Below are 13918 nucleotides of genomic sequence, written 5' to 3' on the forward strand. Positions count from 1 at the left end.
GGAAGTAGCGTAAATTACTACTTCCGGTCAACGGAAATTACTCAAAATTTAACAGGAGGTAGAGAATTAGATCTTTTACTTACATGTGAAATTTCATTTATCTATCTAAAATAGTACTCAAGTTATAGGCTTTTGAAAAATTCAAAGTAGGAAAAGTACCACTTCCGATTATCGGAAATCGCTCAAAAGTTGATACGGATCTACGATTTTGATAAAATACGTATATGTGAAATTTCATCAACCTAGCTGTAACGGTACTCAAGTTATCGTGTTTACACACGGACAGACAGACAGACAGACACACAGACACACAGACACACAGACACACAGACATACGGACAAGATTGCAAAATTATGTTATTCCGTATCAGTGAGGTGTAAAACGTCGAGATTTGTAAAAATCTCGATTTTTTTTTCTGCACGATTACAAGACTTTCTCTATACTTCGTATATACGAGAAAGTAAAAATCCCTTGAATCATCATTTAATTACACATTTGCATTTTAAGTTTCAGGTTGGTTTTTAATTTTTATTTTTTCTTTATATTTAGACGTTTTGTATTAGATCTATGTATAAGTAAACCATCTTAAATGAATGAAAGCAGGCTACAAGTAAGAAAGAAATATTACTATTGTAAATCTGTATCAGTCCTCACCAGCCGATGATGAAAACTGTAATACTAAAGCGAAAACACACAACTGACTCTATAAATTACGTGTCTGAGGCGAAAAAAAAAACAAAAAAAAAACAAGTTAATAAAAAGTCTAGTGACAATTTAAGCGCAATTTCCTTATGTTATCCATAACAATTTCAAATCGAGATAAATCGCATATTCAGAAACGGTGCCCAAATATTAAAACGTTTATATCAGCATTTGACTATGATTAAAACCCGTCCTCTTGTTTGTAAACATTAGCACGTGGAAAAAAACGAGCGACGCGTAGCTCGCCTCTCTCTCTCTCTCTCTTGCCGCGCGCAGTGACGCGAACAATCCCACGTCGCGACAGGCTAGCCTCCCGTATCAGTCGAAAAAAAAGGGGGAAAAAGCCTACACGATGCTCAGTTTAAAAAAGTAGTAATTAATTTTTTTGTGACCGAACGAAAAGATATTTTTGAAAACTTTCTTTGGCAATATTGTTTTAAATTATGGCAGGAATCGATTGGTAAATGTTTCAAGTCGCTAAGTGGTCTGGTTGTCGAGATATGGGCTAAAAACTGCATTTTTTTGAGGTTTTTTTTTTTGCTTTTCCGGGAAATCCAGGAAGGAATTCCGATAATTAGGAGGAGATACGACTTAAAGCTGCGGACATCCATCCATCCATCCATCCATCCATCCATCCATCCATCCATCCATCCATCCATCCATCCATCCATCCATCCATCCATCCATCCATCCATCCATCCATCCATCCATCCATCCATCCATCCATCCATTCATTCCCAGAAATGACGAGTTAATAATCGCAATTCTCCAGAATGGGAATTGCACTAAAAAGTAGTAAAATTGTGTAACGAAATTTTTTTTTTATAGCCGTCTAGCAATAACAAAATATGAATTACTATACAAACAAAAATTCATTAATGACTTAAAGATATCAAAGTATCTCTTCCTAAAATATTCAAATTAGAAAATAATACATACTATATTTTGGTCCTTAGACATAAATTTAAATTCATGTAGCTCTAAAAGGCTGACAATAGTGAAGCTAATGCCTACTGACTTACATATTAAATAACTGAACAGTAAAGCACAACCAACTGAGTGGTTTGCAACTTGTATTTAAGATTAAGTATGAGAATAAATAGCGAAAAATAAAATTACCAGATTGTAGTTTTACCCGACATGAGTAAATCATTTACACTAACAACAGATGCATCTTCTTATGGTATAGGTGCCTGTCTATTGCAAGAAGTCGATGGACAATTACATTTTTAACTGTACATCAGTCGGAAACTCTCTCAAGCAGAAAAGAACTATGCTATAATAGAAAGGGAAGGCTTGGCATTATTTTGGAAAATAACCAAGTTGTAAAAGTACCTATTAGGGACACCTTTTACGTTAATGACTGACCTACAAAGGAAATAATTTAAACAATGCTAAGTTAACAAGACGGGCATTACTACTACAGAACTACAACTATAACATTGTCTACATCCCAGGTATACAAAATCATATCCCTGATACTTATCTAGGTCATAATAATATACACACAAGTTCTGTTAAACAGTTACTGATATAGGTAACACCAACAGAGTTTCTTCCAGGCATCTCTTCTACCGCCCCCCCCCCCCCCCCGAACGAAATGAAATTTAAATAATTTATTTAGAAAATATATACTTTTAACAGTGTCCGCCCCCCCCCCCTCCCCCCGAAAAAAGTCTACCGCCCCCCCCCCCCTCCCGAAAATTTCAAGTGCCCCCCCCCCCCCCCCGCAGAAAAATGTCTGGAAGAAACACTGAACACCAATATGACAGGAGATTCGTATGTGTTCTGGTGAACTTAATGGGTTGAATGAGAAATGTCTGGTGTGGGGTGATGGTGTTGATAATTTGTAACTTACGTGAATACCCTAGGTAGTTTCCAATATAGTATGACACCAATGATATTTTGAATGTATGTTTTCTTCTTTAGGTTGATGTTAAAACTAATATACATGTGAGACATATTCTGGAGATAATGGGATTCTGTGTGCACGGGGGTTTCGAGTAATGTGATATTATGACATGATACTTATTATACTTCAGAACATTGGAACTGTTATGTTACACACATTTGTCTATATAGTCAATAGATATTTATCTTTGCATTAAGAAAATGGACAACAACACGGACTGAATATATCTAGAAGCACGTCAGTCCTAATGATGTAGAATTGGTTGTCATATTGACGATAGGATATGATACAGTTAAAAGTTAACTTTTCAGTTTCGCCTGCAAAAAAAAACACATGCCACATAACTTTAACAAAACTTTAATAATTGTTATCAAAGATGTGTCAACTCTTTCGGTTTTATAAAATAAAGACACCCAGCTTTAAATTAGTGAACCAACATTGCCGTTGGTACAGCCCAGAGGCGTAGCGGGGGAGGGGAGAGGAGCGGAGGGGTACATTATTATGTCCCCGGGCGCCGACCTTAGGGGCGCCAAAATGGGTTGGAAAAACAAATTAAAGTCTCATTTTAGCGGCAGTTTTGCATTATCAATATCAAAAATATATGGGTGGGGGGCTGCAAATCGAAAGTTTGAAGGGGGGGGGGGGGGTGGAAATCGAAAGTTTGAAGGGAGGGAGGGGTGCAAATCGTAAGTTTGAGGTGGTGCAAATTGAAAGTTTGAGGGGGGGGGTGCAAATTGAAAGGTTGCTCCCGAGGGGACGTCAAATTGAAAGTTTGTCTCCGGGCGCCGGAAAGGGTCGTTACGCCTCTGGTACAGCCTAAAACTTCTAGTCAGTATCTCTTTTTGGCTTTTCTGACTTCAACTGGCAATATCCTGTTGTTTCTGTCTATTTACGGGAAAAGGACTATAGATGTGTAATTTGACTACATTTGAACAAGCGAGGGGCCATATTTAACTCGACAACACTGTCTGTAGAACTAAATCAAGGTTATAAAGTGACGGAAGCTATAATGAATTAGAAACAGCAACTTTATACCGATTTGTATTATTTTTTTTGCCTCAACAGTGGAACTATTTGGACTCCTGTGTTGGTAATTAGCACCGTTTTGTTTTAATTACTCTGCTCTTCATTTTAATTAGCCATCGGTACCAGTTACACATGAATTATAGGCCTACATTTTTTTAAATTTTATATATGTTTCAGAAATAAATTTTATAAATAGTTATCGGTCAAAACACAAAGTGTTTTTCTACACGATTAACGATATTGGTGGCAAAGCAAAGAAATAACAAAATAGCTAAAATCCGACATATTTAATAAACATAGGCTACCAATACCTATTAGAAAAACTAAAACAAAATATATACACTATTAGTCAACACATATTTAATACCCACAATGTTTAAGTGTCTGATTTTTTTTTCTTTATAATTTTAATAGAGTGAATACCCTTTCTACTATTTCGAGCTACTGATTTAAATTCGAACGAATCTCGCGTCTAGATGACTAATAATCACAAATAACGCCTCTCAGTAGCTAAATCAAGAACAAAATTAGCATTGGAAATGTGCCCGTAGAAATAGGATCAGCATGACTATTCGATTATATTGTCATAATTAATCGATTAAATACTAACCGCCCAGACAGAGTACATGAAATTAGTATAATCAACGACTACGATTACTGAACTGTATCGCTTGTCGAATTTCGTCCAGCAGCGGCTTTACTGTAATGGATTCAAGAACGGCAACTCTCAAGACTGAGTTCCCCATTTTTCACCAGCGGTTCACTCCCCTTTATAGTTTAGCGACGTAACGAATGTGTTTATTACCAACGAGGGCCGTCAATTTTGGGTCGCGCATGGCTGACCACGGGCGAACGCGGACTACTAGAGAGGGATATAAACGGCGACTGGTCAGACTAGCAGTTAGAGCCGGTCAGGACAAGTTTAACTTTCAACTAGCGGACCTACATCAAGCACGGTGAGGTACGTGTATATCAAGATTCTGCACACCTTAAAGGCCAATACCTCATACTAAGTAAGTATTTTTAGATTATTTTCATATATCTTTATTACAATAGTTTATCGTTAAACGCTAGTTCAATTTATAATAAGTCTATCTAGAATAGAATCATCTAAAATTTGGGATTTTGAATAGACCTAAGTAAAAATAAGTTTATAGTTAAGGTTTAAGAATAGAAGTAGGGCTAATGTTAAGCCTTGGATAAAAATTAGCCCTAGAATTAAAATTAGGACTACGGTATACGTTAACAATAGCTAATAACATTTACGATGTTATACTGTTATAGATATGTATACAAGTAGAAGTTGGGTTAATGTAAGCTTTGTATAAGGATTAGCCGTATGATTAAGGTTAACACTATCGTAAGCATTAACAACGGTTAATGATAGTTGGGATATTACAACTAACATACTAATACGTCTTTTTTTTCTTTGGATGATTACATTTTATGAAGACGTGTAGCAGAAAAACACAAATTTTATTCTAATATGAGAGTAAAGTAAAATGCGAAAACACTAAGAAAAAAAACACGTTTACTGTTTTTATATATTGTTTATTTACTTCAAGAAATAGAAATTTAATTCATGACTGAGATGTAATCAGTCAGCCATACAATATTTTAGTCTCATTTTGCAGGTTGTATATAATTTAATTTACTGTTTCACAGTTATTGCAAAAGATATCCCTACAACAAGATCTTTGTTTTTCTTTTAGCTTTATTGTATGCTGTAGCTTTAGTGGTCACGTGGGTTCTATATTTAGATTAGTTTAGATATCGGAACTCGTTATCTCAACGGGGTGAAAAATTCGTTAGATAAAGGATGTAAACACTAATAAAGGTGAAATGGGTTCATAGACCTGCTATATCACCAACCCACAGGGGCGTAGCGAGGGGGGGGGGGGCGGGGGGTGCGGACCGCACCGGGTGACACCATTTAGGGGGGTGACACCAAGGCAAAAAATAGCAGAATATATAGAGAAAAACTCGACGGGGGGGGTGCAAATCGAAAGTTTGAGGGGGGGGGGGTGCAAATCGAAAACTTGAGGGGGGGTGCAAATCGAAAATTTATCCCCGGTAAGGGTCGCTACGCCTCTGGGGGATGACACCATTAAGTGCCGCACCGGGTGACACCCGACCTCGCTACGCCACTGCCAACCCAAATTATGTAGGTTTTTAAACCTCGTAATTTCTTTACCTAAACCAAGGCGTTCGCATAATTAGAAGTTATTCTTAGTAATGTATGCAATGAATAAGCGTAAATACATTATAAATCGTGACGTGTCAACCTTATTATGACACGAATTGTAGCCTACTCTACTTGGTTATGGGGCAAGTGAAGTAGAGTTCACCTGTTTATGTGACCTCGCCGTTTGAAGGGATTGTGTTGTGAGCTCTATGCCCAGCCGCCTTTACTTTCCCTAACGTGGGCTGGGTTGACTCAGGGACCTTCTACTGACTTGAACCCGGATTCGAACTCGCGACTTTCTGGCTAGCAGCATTGCGCTCTACCGCTAGACCACTGCGTCTCAGCTAAATTCCGAACCCGGCAGTAAACTTATAGTTCGCGCATTTAATCTTGTGTACCCGTGTTTATCTCAGAATGTTAGCAATCATAGTCTGTTTAATCTACTATCAAACGTTTAGCTACTGTGAGCTTTCCAGCTGAAATGAGTACCCAGTAGCACGAAGGCACGATATTGCTGTAGCCCTAAATACCTTGATATTCTATTATTTAAAACGTTTATTGGCTGAGAAAACGTTTTCAGTTAAAATAATTAAAATTACACTATAGGTCTAGCAAAATATACAGGTCAGTTAATTATATAATTTAACTTATTATACAGTTTTCGGATTATAAAAACAATCTGTTGGTTAACTGTCAAATTCCAGTGTTACTTAAGTATTTACGTATAAGATCAAAGATCAGGTTTAGGGAAACCGGAAGGAATTAAACGATGAAGAGTTTTTGTTTTGTAGTTTGTGAATTCTGTTAATAGACGGCTACATTTTGTTCTTTAGTAAAATTCTTATTTCCGAAATAGAAATAAAACGATAAATAAAATTAAAACTAATGTATTATATAAAACTAATACTAATGATTAAGAAAATGAAACTGTTATGTATAAATAAAAGCTAACGGTACAGTTTATAATCTAAGGTGTAGTATATGTATATATACTTTCTAATAATACTTGTGTGGATTGTTATGATTCTACCATTTGTCTTAAAAGTGGGTAAACTGTAACTGCTTGTTCTATAATAGGGTCAGAGTAGCTGCAAGATAGATTAGCGAATCACGTGACAGCCGATAACCTCTATGACCTACTAATTACACCAACCGCCATGCCTTATGCGCCCTCGATCCCATTCACACACTCCCGTATAACATTTAGGCTAACAGCATTCCGTCCAAATTATTCTCTCCCTTTCGTTCAACTGCTCGGTTATGCGAGAATAAGCCGGTACTTGTTATTCCCCTTTGTGTGTGAATGGCGAGTTGATTTCCTCCCTTTGGATATGTCATCGTGCATTACTATGGCGTCATTAGCGCGGGGAATGAGTGCGATTGCGCCTTAGGCACCGAGGTGGATCTACATCAGAGGCGTAGCGAGGGGGGGGGGGGCGCGGACCGCACCAGGTGACACCATTTAGGGGGGTGACACCAAGGCAAAAAAATAGCAAAATATATAGAGAAAACTTTTAGGGGGGGGGGGGTGCAAATCGAAAGTTTGAGGGGGGGGGGTCGCTGCGCCTCTGGGGGGGGGGGGTGACACCATTAAGTGCCGAACCGGGTGACACCCGACCTCGCTACGCCACTGATCTACATACATCACACATTTGCAGGATGGGGATTTATTGGAAAGCATGAGCATCATATCATGAGGTAAAAATGTTATAATTACATCAGACCCTATAGTAACAGTGTTATAATTACAACAATGAATAAGGTAATAGTGTTATAATTACATCATGCATGAGGTAGGCGTTTTTTTTTATAATGAAAACGTATGGACGTGTAGGAGAGAGGTATAATTTCAACGTAATTATGGGTAAGGGAGTGTTATAATTACATCGTATGAAGTTATAGACGAGTTTTATAGCTACATCGTAACATGATATACGGGAGCGTTTTCTTACTCCATCGTATTAAGGTATACGGGGGAGTTATATCTAAAAGGGTAGAGAATGTTATGATTATTGTTGCATGATATAGGAGAATGTTATAGTTACGTCATAGCATAAGTTAGCCGAGTCTAACCAATACATGGTAGAAAAGTTAAGAGGACTGGGCCGCCATAAAAAAAAACGTTATTAATAATAAAAATTGATAAGTTCATGTGGCTTGGCAGAAATAATTTTTGTATAATTAATTAATTTTTTTTTTTACAATAAACTACTGTAATTAGCAGTACAAAATTGTTGTAATTAATCCCCAGGATGACATCTGTGTTGACGGTTCTCAGCGTGCTGAGTGTGGTGCTGAGTTTAGCAGTTGTACAAACTTGTTGTAATTAATCCCCAGAATGACCACTGTGTTGACGGTTCTCAGTGTGCTGAGTGTGGTGCTGAGTTTAGCAGTTGTACAAACTTGTTGTAATTAATCCCCAGAATGACGTCTGTGTTGACGGTTCTCAGCGTGTTGAGTGTGGTGCTGAGTTTAGCAGTTGTACAAACTTGTTGTAATTAATCCCCAGAATGACCACTGTGTTGACGGTTCTCAGTGTGCTGAGTGTGGTGCTGAGTTTAGCAGTTGTACAAAATTGTTGTAATTAATCCTCAGAATGACGTCTGTGTTAACGGTTCTCAGCGTACTGAGTGTGGTGCTGAGTTTAGCAGTGAGCGAGACCCTGCATCCGACAACTTTCATTAACGAGAAGAACACAGAGTGCTACAATGTCCACAGTGTCTCCAGAATCTGCTTCGGTGTAAGGCAGCTTTCGATTTATATCACTAGCTTTCTCTCTATCTTTACCTGTCTCAATATCTCTCTCTGTATCACACTCTCTCTGGTTTCTATCTATCTTCATAAATCTCTCTCTTTTTATCCGGTTATCTCTCTATACCTTCTGTTCTCTCCAATACTCTCTGCGTACTCACTCGTCTCCCTCTGTCTCTATCTTTCTCTATCTTTCTCTAAATGTCTCTCTTCTCTGTCTTACCTCAGTTACATCTCTGAAATCTCCCTCTATTTCTTAGTCTTCCTATCTCGTTCTCGCTTTTCTACTCCCTGAGTATTTGTTTCTATAACAAGCTTTACGTGTACTCAACACATCTCAATAGCTCTCTTTTTTTCTGTAGCCATCTCTGTTTCTGTCTCTGAATATTTTTTCCAATACTTTTTTCTTCTCTCACTATATATATATATATATATATATATATATATATATATATATATATATATATATATATATATATATATATATATATATATACATATATCGACAAACACTAGCGTTGAACGAGATCCCCATGTCTAAGAGTCATTTGTTCTCCCATAGCATCACGTGACTCGGGGGTAATTGACATCACACAGCCTCGCTCGTTAAGCTTAAGTTTAATCTCCGCGTCTATCCTGTGACCATCAACATTCTGAGGATTTGTATCTCCCCCCCCCCCCTTCCTCATGTTTTTGTCCCCTTTGACCATCAACATGGTCATTACTCTCTCCACGGTGTTTTCGTCCCCTCTGACAATCAACAAGGTCATCATCTCTCCGATGTTGATGGGGAAAAAAGGTCTGTGTGGCCGAGTCGGTAAAGCCAAAGGTTGCTAAAATCGAGTTCGAACCCCCGGATAGATGAGGCTCGATATCATGGACTTCAGCTCTTCAAGGAGAGACAACTCCAAAATCAAACAACTTGTTTGTTCTTGGTTGGATATAGGCTATGGCAGTAGCGTAGCGGGGGGGGGGGGGGGCGGGGTGACATATGTCCCCGGGCGCCGACCATAGGGGGCGCCAAAATGGGTTGGAAAAATAAATTGAAAGGTTGAGGGGGGTGCAAATCCAAGGTTTGAGGGGGTGGGTGTAAATCGAAAGTTTGAGGGGAGAAGGGTGGGAATCAAAATCTTGACGGGGGGGGGTGCAAATCAAAATCTTGAGGGGGTGCAAATCGAAAAGTTCGTCCCCGGGCGCCCGGAAGGGTCGCTACGCCTCTGGGCTATGGAAAAGAATCCAAATGAAAAGCAAGCTGAAATAGGAGTCAACGGTCTATATGGCGCTAAACAATTTTATTACTTAATTGTTTTGAAGAGAACGAAGAAGAAATAGTGTTGAAAAACATTCAAGCAATTGTCTATCAGTCTCGCCGATCATTAGAATTGCAATTGCCCGGAGATCAGGACAATGTGGAGGGCTCTAAAAATGTAACAGAAACATATATCATTATATAAAGTTAATATTACTATGTTTTTCAACACTATGATTATGTCTGTCATTTCTAGTAAACTATTGAACCAACACAACGAAAATATCCTTACTTATAATACATTTTTTTTTAAATATGTACATATATGTATATATATATATATATATATATATATATATATATATATATATATATATATATATATATATATATATATAAGCAACAATAAACAGTTCGCCATAGTCTACTTCCCCCCCCCTAACTACGTCTCATATATTTACCCCCCCCTTAACTACGTCTCATATATTTACCCCCCCCCCCCACTAACTACGTCTCATATATTCCCCCCCCCCTAACTACGTCTAATATATTTACTCCCCTCCCTAACTACGTCACATATATTTACCCCCCCCAACTACGTCTCATATATAACCCCCCCCATCTACGTCTCATATATTTACCCCCCCTAACTACGTCTCATACATTTACCCCCCAGTGTGCTGTACGTCATAACGATCAGTTCGCCATAGTCTACTCCTCCCCCCCAACTACGTCTCATATATTTACCCCCCCCCTAACTACGTCTCATATATGTACCCCCCCCCCTAACTACGTCTCATATATTCCCCCCCCCTAACTACGTCTCATACATTTACTCCCCAGTGTGCTGTACGTCACAACGATCAGTTCGCCATAGTCTACGAGAAGTGCTGCATGAACGACCCTGAGTACAGAGATTACTGCACGTCTTTAACCCCTGAACCCCTGCGACGTGGAGGAATCTGGCACTTGAACTACCAGAAAAAATGAGCATCACGTCTCCTTGTCTTCTAGAACTCAACCGGCACAGAATCACGGTCTAAAACCGTAATAACAAATTAATAATTTTAAAATTTTCTGAGCTTGATATTTTAAAAATTATAATCTAAATTACTGCATTTTAGGGGTTTAAAATGCTCCGTTACTTTAGAAAAAGTATGACATTTATATTAGAATTCTTGTTTATTCAAAATTACATTTGTATTACATATAATTATATCATTCGAAAGATTTTAACTTACAATTCCTTGTCTAATTCAAATGATGCTTTATTTTTTGCAGAATATAAAGCAAAAATAAAAAATTTAGATTAGGTAAGATACAGTTTATGTTGCATTCCAAAAGAAAGCATAGATTGTTTTACTAAATTTACATATACTTTTAAATATTTAAAATGTTTTTGATTCAGAAATAAAATCATTTTAATAAAATTGTATTATGTTTTTCTTTTTTATTAAAGACTTTTATTTAACTTACTCTGTTATGTACTGCTAACCCGTAGGTCTCGAGTTCGAATCCGGGTTCAAGTCAGTAGATCGTCCCTGAGTCCACCCAACTCTGATGGGTAGGCCTACCTAACTCACGTTAGGTAAAGTAAAGGCGGCTGGGCATAGTGCTGACCACACTATCTCTTCATATGCCGAGGTCACAGAAACAAGTGAACTCTACTTCACTTGCCCCATAGACCGTGTGATTTGAAAGGGAACTTACTTTTACTCAGTTTTGTTCGTGTGTGGCTCAGGACATCTTGGAATAATAATTTAACGCATTTCCAATGTGCCAGTTCCAGTTCTTGGATGACAATGCCGGAATAACTAAATTTGTATTCAAATTTGATAGACAATTTAATCCAATAATACCAGGGGAGATAACAAGATAAAATACTATAGATCAATTGTTAAAAGCAGATAACTCAGTGTTTGAGATCACAAGCTACGACTTTAAGGATTTAATGCAGACTTTTTTTTTTTTTCATGTGCTGACAACTTTATTTCGAACAAAAGGAAAAAATAATTCTCACATAAACATATTTTTTTAAAGAAAAAGGCTTTTATAAAAGCACTAGAAAAAAATCACAAAGCAAATATGCACTAAAACGTAAAGAATATATTTATTTTAGTGTAACACCACTGAACATGTTGTTTTAAATAAATAAACCTAGGAACTAGAATCTAGATCTAGACTAGATCCCAGAGTAGTAGAGAGTCTAGAGAAACTAGATCCAGATCTATTAATTAATTACTATTACTCTAGCTACTCAATATATCTCTGAGGTGTGGTTAATGTAATATCTAGGATCTTAAAATACAAGTGTTTTTTTTTTTACTGCAGCTATGGCAGAGGTTGGTTCTCGCTCAAAATTTTATGCTTACAACTCTATGCTATGTCTTTTAAAAGCCTTAGAAGGAAAGTATGTAACTGTAGAGATCCGTAATGATAAAGTGATTAAAGGCTTTTTAGATATGGTTGAATCAAATATGAACCTGAATATGTCAAGTGTAGTTCTGACAGATGTGGTGGGCAGATCAAAGCAGTATGCAAGATTTTACATTCAAGGTAGACAAATTCGTTATGTTATGATACCAGATGATGTGGACATTATCAAGGCTATGAACTGGCAATTGGGCAAACATGAATACTTCAGAGTTAAAGAGAGAAAAGAGCAAGTAAAATTGTTTCAAAGAAAAGTTAAAAGCAGTGAAGAAAGAGCTGCAAAAAGGAAGGAATGATGTATACAAATGTAAAATGAAAATGTTGGCTTGGAATTTGTGGGAAATGGAATTGAAAAGGAATATATTGTACATATTTGTTTTTAATATTTGATTCTGTTGATGCAATAGTTTATTAAACAAGCAGTTGGCATTTAATTATTATAAAAAAAAAAAAAAAAATAAATAAACCTAGGAGCTCAGTTATGAAGATTATATTTCCTTTACTAGGGAATTCATTTATAGGTTTGCTATCTAAATCCTATTTATTCTAATGCATATTTTTCATTTTTCATATTTTTTTGTGAGTTGTGGACATAACAAATATTTTTCTTAAAAACACTTTTGTGAGACTAGTATTCAAACGAGAGTAATGTATACATTAAAGAATAAACTCAGTACATAAAATTATCGGGCAGATACAATGTATATTATATAATAGTGTATAATAATAATGTATATTATATCTGTTATCTTGACTTTATGGGCGTTTCCACCTGGTTACCAAATGTAAACAAACTTTTCAATGTGTTTTAAAGCTGTTAGTTAGCAAGGTAGTTTTTTTTTTTTTCTCTCCGTTATTTTTCCATATAAAAACTTTGTAGACCATAGAACATCTTCGGAAACGTATGTATCTAGTCTTATAATGAACCCCGAAGAAAGTCCACTGCCCCCTACCTACCCCGAACGATATGGATATTTTATAGAAAGCATACACTTTTACCCCCCTGAAAATTTTAGTCCCCCCCCCCACCACCTCGAAAATATTAAGTGCCCCCCCCCCCCCCGCCCGGTAGAAAAAGTCTGGAAGAAATACTGACCCCAACATCTTAAATAGGGCTACTACATAGACGTAGCGAGGGCGGCGGGGAGTTACATATTTCCCCGGGCGTCGACCCTAGGAGGGCGCCAAAATGGATTGGAAAAAATTAAAAGCTCATTTTAGCTGCCAAATTGAAAGTTTGTCCCTGGGGTAGGGTGCCTAATTGAAAGTTTGTCCCCGAGGGTAGGGTGCCTAATTGAAAGTTTGTCCCTGGGGTAGGGTGCCTAATTGAAAGTTAGTCCCCGGGGTAGGGTGCCTAATTGAAAGTTAGTCCCCGGGCGCCGGGAAGGGTCGCTACGCCTCTGTAGGGCTATATTAAATCAAAATCCCGCCCCGTAAAACGAAACATACGGCTAGTGCTGGTGTAATTGATAAATAGATCTAGTTAGTAGAGCGTGACAATAAGCAAGCTGTTGAAGTAGCATGAACCAGATTAGAACTGATTAGATCAGACTGAATACTTTACATGTTGCGATCGATTTTAAAGCGAATATGCATGTATATTTGTTATAGATTATTTTGGTTGTGTGTTAGTAATTTTTTGCTGACCAACCATGCAAA

At 37.4% G+C, this 13918-nt stretch overlaps 1 protein-coding gene and 1 long non-coding RNA gene across 2 annotated transcripts; both read left to right on the top strand.

Moving 5' to 3' along the window:
• Positions 1-4473: 4473 nt before the first annotated feature.
• Positions 4474-11243, top strand: LOC131930892 (uncharacterized). The gene is made up of 3 exons (XR_009384187.1): positions 4474-4654; positions 8422-8566; positions 10670-11243. It is a non-coding gene; the product is annotated as an uncharacterized LOC131930892 (long non-coding RNA).
• Positions 11244-12118: 875 nt separating this feature from the next.
• Positions 12119-12559, top strand: LOC131930882 (U7 snRNA-associated Sm-like protein LSm10). Its single transcript, XM_059287546.1, has one exon. The coding sequence runs from the start codon at positions 12160-12162 to the stop codon at positions 12553-12555; it is 396 nt and encodes a 131-aa protein (XP_059143529.1). The 5' UTR covers positions 12119-12159; the 3' UTR covers positions 12556-12559.
• The last annotated feature ends 1359 nt before the right edge of the window (positions 12560-13918 follow it).

This window comes from Physella acuta, unplaced genomic scaffold, assembly GCF_028476545.2.
Source record: "Physella acuta isolate Inbredline_101_S28 unplaced genomic scaffold, ASM2847654v3 ptg001864l, whole genome shotgun sequence".
In the NCBI taxonomy this organism is placed as follows: Eukaryota; Metazoa; Mollusca; class Gastropoda; family Physidae; genus Physella; species Physella acuta.

Excerpts from the sequence above, each read along its gene's own strand:
- LOC131930882 (XM_059287546.1), top strand. The coding sequence starts at position 12,160 with ATGGCAGAGGTTGGTTCTCGCTCAAAATTTTATGCTTACAACTCTATG.